Source organism: Centruroides sculpturatus, unplaced genomic scaffold (genome assembly GCF_000671375.1).
Source record: "Centruroides sculpturatus isolate CEXI.00-Female unplaced genomic scaffold, Cexi_2.0 scaffold1000, whole genome shotgun sequence".
In the NCBI taxonomy this organism is placed as follows: Eukaryota; Metazoa; Arthropoda; class Arachnida; order Scorpiones; family Buthidae; genus Centruroides; species Centruroides sculpturatus.
In genome coordinates, this window is record NW_019385287.1 from 86,748 (window position 1) to 93,157 (window position 6,410).

At 33.7% G+C, this 6,410-nt stretch overlaps 1 protein-coding gene across 8 annotated transcripts in view; it reads left to right on the forward strand.

Moving 5' to 3' along the window:
- The window catches only part of LOC111637205 (tensin-like), a 142,407-nt gene that overhangs the window by 82,839 nt on the left and 53,158 nt on the right, over positions 1–6,410 (forward strand). For all 8 annotated transcript variants that reach the window (XM_023382640.1, XM_023382644.1, XM_023382639.1 and 5 more), the window contains 3 exons: positions 3,207–3,319; positions 3,501–3,561; positions 3,638–3,840. In XM_023382640.1, the coding sequence (XP_023238408.1) occupies positions 3,207–3,319; positions 3,501–3,561; positions 3,638–3,840 (377 nt within the window). The remainder of the gene's footprint in view (positions 1–3,206; positions 3,320–3,500; positions 3,562–3,637; positions 3,841–6,410) is intronic.

Below are 6,410 nucleotides of genomic sequence, written 5' to 3' on the forward strand. Positions count from 1 at the left end.
TAAGACCTAATGCATCTTTTGAAACAAAAATTAATATAAGACCAAGTCATATTTTTGGGGAAACATGGTATTATTATAATAATATATTAGGTTGTAATAATGATTTAAATGAATATCATAAATTTAGATATAACACAAAACTACCTCTCTAAGCTACACTGAATTTATTCAAAAAATCAATTTTTGGATAATACATTACATAAACTGTCTATAAGAAAATTTAGGTGTTAGCAAATATCTCTTTATTAATGTAAAACACTAATTTCATAAAGCTGTCAAAACAAAATTCAATACGGCTAGTGTTGCCACCAGACTGGTTTTCACCTGGACAAGCTGGTTTTTAAATTCATGGTCCGGATTGATTATTAATTTGTCTGGTTTTTGTATAAATTGTGAAATTATGATAAAATAAATTTATAAAAATATTTGCGAGTATTTTATTGTAATGGTTAAACACTTTAACTTTACACCCCCACCCAAACTTATCATCATCTTATCCCTATGCTAAGAGTGACAGAAAATGTACTTTTAATATTCTAGCTTGCAAATATCTCTTGCAAATATTAGGTCTGTTCCAACACAAGTCCCTAACTGGTTTAAAACTGGCATATGCATTATTCAGTTCTTGGCTATAAAATGACATTGCGCAAGCCTCGTATGGTTTCAAATTCAAACCAGTTGGGGACTTATGTTGGAAATAACCTATTGTCTGGGTCACAATTTTGAAAAGGTGGCAACACTAAAGATGGCTACCATAAACAAAGAACTCCACTCCAAATAGAAATATGAATTATGAGAAAATAAGTATTCTCCAATTTAAATTAAAAAACAAAATGCTAAAATAAACTTTAGCTACTGCCAAACTCCTTTTCTTCCTACTGTGGCAAAAGAGAAAAAAAACTAACGTTTCTGCTAGGTGAAGAATATAACTTTTAAGCCACATGATGCTACAGGAAAGCTAGATTTAGCAAATTCTCTACTCAGTTGGCAACTCTGATTTCATTGGTTTACTTATCAGCTATATTAAAGCTATTTTTCCAAACAATATGCTAAAAGGATTCATGGTATTTAATAAACTTAGGTTGGTTGGCACCTCTGAGTTTGACTATTTTAACTTAAGGAGGGACAATGTTGAGATACATGAAATTTTGTTTGACTTAAGGATAGAAATATGCAGGTATTCACCAGGTTCAACAATCCAGTTTGACTTAAAGAGGGATTCAAGATTACAGATTTTATCAAATACCACATACACACATACACACTATTTCTTGTTTTGGATTTAGTAACAGTTGCTAAATATTACCTTTGTGGCTGTTGGCCATATCTACATAGTATTTTTAATTGTATATAGTTATAATTCCAATCTTTTTTTCCCAATTTCTTCTATTCCCTTTGTCTGTTCCTTCTAGAACCTTCCAAACGACCGTTATTGCCTTTGGGTAGCATTAGCTGTTCTGAGAATCAGAAGTGACAATAATGGGTAGGGTGGACTGAGGAAAAATAGCGAAGAGACAAGTCACTTTTTGGACTAGATACAGAGAAAACCAGACGTGTTGAAAGAGGCTCCGATCACGACTTTGTGAAGAGGGCAGAAGACTGGTAGAGTCCAGCAAGGGACTGAGAAAAAACTACATTATAAGAATAGGCTTGTGGATACTTCGGAATAGGTCAAGAATCATAATAAGGAAGTGGAATCTCTACACTGAGAGATTGAGGGGCTGGCGTATTTGAGAGTGTCAGTAGAAAAAGAGAAAGAATAGAGGAGACAAAAGGCACCTTCTTCAGAGAAGAAGAAAAGGAATGGAAATCCTACCCAAAGCGAGCAACAACTGACAGGAAAGAAAGACCTGGGTGAAATCATCCCTTCATTTCTCATACTTTCCTGCTGTCCTATCTTTCTTATTATTTCCTTAGTATTAAGTTAATTTTAAGTTAGGATTAAGGTAGTTCTAGTTACGTGGTTATGAAAAAAATAATTGTTACGTGCCCAGATTACTATATAATTGTGCCTTGTTAAGGAAACATAGAGTTCTCTGTTTAATATACCTCTTTGTAAGAACGAAAGCAATCCAAATCAGTTGGGATTCCTTGTATAGAACCGATTGTTCAAAATGTAATAAAGAGGCAGAGTATATTCCTGTAGTTGTTGTATGTTCCTTTCTGTACATTTCATACGCAGATCGTACTGTCTCACTTATACGAGCACCACACCTTAAGCATTTTAGTAACCATGTTTTTTTTTCCTTTCAAAATATTGTCATTAGTGTTTCTTTGTTCCTTATTTCTTGACAAAAACATAGCAAAGATAGACAATTGTTCATTCATTGAAAGATCACACCTCATTTGCTTTTTTGTCAGCTCCAATTAACCCATGCTATGTGTTGTGACAAAAAGAGTGGCTCAGTTCATTTCATTCATTTTTATTGTGTCAGTCACAATAACACACTTAAATTGTGGAAACTCGTAAGACTTATTGGTCTCACTAATTGTGAGTGTAGGTGGTCCACCACGTGGGGAAGAGAGACAAAGAAACCAGTTTGTAATAAGTTTATAGAAATATGACCAAATACATATATTTTCATACAATTATAACAACGGTTCACAAGATACAATTATAACGACGGTTCACAAGATACAGTTATAACGACGGATCACCAGATACAATTTTTTTTTCACACACAAAAAAAAATTCTCACCGTTACAGTTCTATAGTCCTTGCTGTTACACTCGTTGTAATCCAATCTAATTCAGGAACACACCAAAAAAAAAACAAGTCCACAGCAGAAGGAGCACCACGTGTTCCCTGACTCCTCTATCGATCCACGAGGTAAGAAGAATAATCCCCTTTCTGGTCCATGGCCTTAAATACCTCCCTTACACCTTCCCCAAGTTGCCACCCCTTTTTCCCCACAGCTGAAAAGTAGCCAAAAAAGCAAACAAAAAAAAAAGCTATACGACACATATAAGGCAGAGGGCTGCAACCACACAAAATATATAGAATTTTTCTTATTGAGCAACTGTGAGTACTATGTACCAGTTAGCTATACTTTTTATGCTATCTGCTGGTATGGTGTACTGGCATGTTCCAGCTGAAAAGTAATCCTGATTTTGCTTAATAATTACCATTTAAATAATTAAATAAATAAACATAAATGAAATACATTTTGTGTAATATTTATAAATTTATTTATTAATTTTAATAGGTATATTCACTATTTTGCTGGGCTGCTTTCTGGTGCAATTAGAATGAACAATAGTACACTTTATTTGCATCACATTATCATACATGGTGTGCCTAATTTTGATTCCAAAGGAGGTAATTAAATTTTAATATTATTAGTATTATTTATGAGCTTATTTCAACTTTTTACTAAAGAAGTAGAGTAATTAAAATGATTCACTTTAAAGACAATATAAGTATGATCTTATCATTAATTTAAATGACAGATTTATTACTATATTATAATTAATACTTATTATTTATTTACATTTCTCAGGCTGTAGACCTTTTGTAAAGATATATCAAGGGATGCATCCTATTTATACCTCAGGAGTGTAGTATGTATTTTAAATTAAAAGAAAAAGTATTTAAACTTTGCATTGCTTGTAATATTTTGAAATTATATTTTTTCAGCATTGTTACAGAAAGGTCAAGAAGAATTATTATAACTGTAGAACCTTCAATTCAGTTAAGAGGAGATATCTTAGTAAAATGCTATCATAAAAAACAACGTCCTGCAGGTCGTTCTGTTATTTTTAGGGTTCAGTTTCATACATGTACCTTAGATAGTGATCGTCTTGTCTTTTTAAAAGAAGAACTTGATGATGCAGCATTTGGTAAGATTTTTGTTTTAAATTATATATATATTATTAATATATATATGTGTGTGTGTGAGGACCCAAATGGGGTCCGAAGGAAGGCAATTAACGACTTTTTGAATGAGTCAAGTTTCGTAGCGTGAAAGGGCGAACTTAAAGATCGAATTTAAACAATGAACCTTTTGTCTTGTTAAAAGATTTTAAACAATAGATAGAGTAAAGTCGAGGAAAACAAGGTTGGAGAGGAGTCATGTTCCAACGCGATGTTGACCTCTCCCACACCCTTCATTGGGTTTTGAATTATCACCATGTGACAAGGACCAATGGAGAGGCGACTGCGGTGGAAAAATCGATAAAACTGCGTTTTCAGGAACTTTGTGAGGTCTTGGGTTTTGGTGTGTAGTGCTCCCCTGCTGGGATTTGGTGCTCACGACAGAGATACAACGTAGGTTCTTTCAATGCCCTAAGAGCTGGTTTAGCCGACCCATCATGTCCAGAACCGCCGAGGTCACGTCCAGAATCGTCGAGGTTCGACTTGTCGACCGAGGACATCTCTACCAGTGCTGGTGCATGCCCCGGGGCCATCATTCTCTTCGTCCGGCATGCTGAAAATACCCAAGGACCGACCAAACAGTTGAACTTTTCTATTTTTATTGGAACTGTTATAGTAACCCATCGTTGGATAGGCTTTCGCCTGACATATTGAATTATTAATTGAATTATTAATTATAACATACATAAATTATTGTAAGAATAATTTATGTATGTTATTAAATGGTTTTATATGGTAAACCTGTCTCAGAGAGTCATTCTGCGCCCAAAAGACAGAATTGACCGCTCTGCTGTCGAAATCTCCTCACCCGAATCGGCTAACATCACATACAGTGGAACCCCGATTAACGAACTTAATCCATTCCGCGACTCTGTTCGTTAACTGAATTGTTTGCTAACTGAAGCAATTTTTCCCATAGAAATTAATGCAAGTGCAATTAATCTGTTCTAGTCTCCAAAATTTTTTTCATTTTATTTGTAATATACAGTAATTTTCTTTGATGAAAATGTAGGAAAACGTAATATCTATCATTACAGCAACAAACATGTAAACTTTGTTTAATAAAATAGCACTGTATATACCTTTGTTTGTTGTAGTTGGTGGCAGAAAAGTGGAGATATATGAACCTTAATGCTTAGAAGGGGAATCTCCTCAAAAAACAATGGATAGCACTTCATCGGAAGCTTCTTTGAGTCAAATTCTCTTTTGATAAAAAAAAAAACCATCAGCGGCTACATGGTCTTCGTACCTTGAACACAGGGAGTTTGTTTGTGGGTTCGCATCTCGCTCAGACAGACTGGCCACGTGGAGTTTTCTGGGTTTTCTCCATGTCTGTAACGCGTAAATAGGGGCCAGTTTCACTTAAAAACACCTCCCAGAAGGCATTTCCTTAGGCAGATCGCCCAAGTGTTGCGTTGCCATAACTTAACAAACAAACAAACTCTTCCTGTAAGGAACAAGAAATTGATCTAAAGTTGATTGTCTTACTCTTTTAATCAACATTTTTCTCAAATGTGATAGTGCATTATCGTTTATATTGCATTGTCGTTTTCTATTGCCACTATGACTTTTTTCTTTCTTGGATGCCATATTGATTAAATATATAAATCACAAAACTGGAAAAAGAAGTATAGCACAAACACTCGGAAAAGCAATGCTTAACTCGCGCATGCCTAACACCAACTAAAATTTGACACGAAATACCGTTACATTCGTTATCCGAATTTTGTTCATTATCCGAGACAAAATTTTTGCAAAATAAAAGTTTGTTAACTGATTTGGTCGTTAACCAGGACGTTCATTAACCGGGGTTCTACTGTATATATATTTATATAAGAAGACGTACTAAATGGTATTATATAATTTTAATATACAGTCAATCCTTGACTTTACAACCTCTTTACGTGGTGATGACTTATCTGTGATGGCAGCAACTAATATATTAAGAAATTAGTTTTGGGTCCCGATGATTGATTACACTCACTAATTGCATAGTTTAACAATTAAATACTGTAATGAGTAAAAAATTATAAACAATATAACAATAACATCTAAGTTTATTCAAATATTACTATGACTGTAGTCTATGCCATTAATATCCAAAAAGGGAAAAACAAAACTTTCTGAGGAGCTGATCAAAGATTATTATTCTAAATTAATTTTATAATAAAGTTAAAATGAACTAATAATAAATTAAATAAGCAGTAATTAATAATAGTAATAATAATAATAATAATAAATACTCATTTACTACCAAACTACATTTATTCAATTTCTACACTCTCAGACATTCATACATTAGTTTATGCTGGGGCAGTCACAGTAGTAACATACCATGGAATGAAAATACAATTGCAGACAAACACATACAAAACACAATTCTATCACAAGCCTGCCTGGCAGAGAAGAATAGAAACACAAATAAATGACATTAGACAGCAATTAGGCAGGCTGACACAATACACTAAAAACAACATAACACCCAAATTAAAGAAACAACTCAAAAACATTTTCAAGAAAATCAAAACACACACAA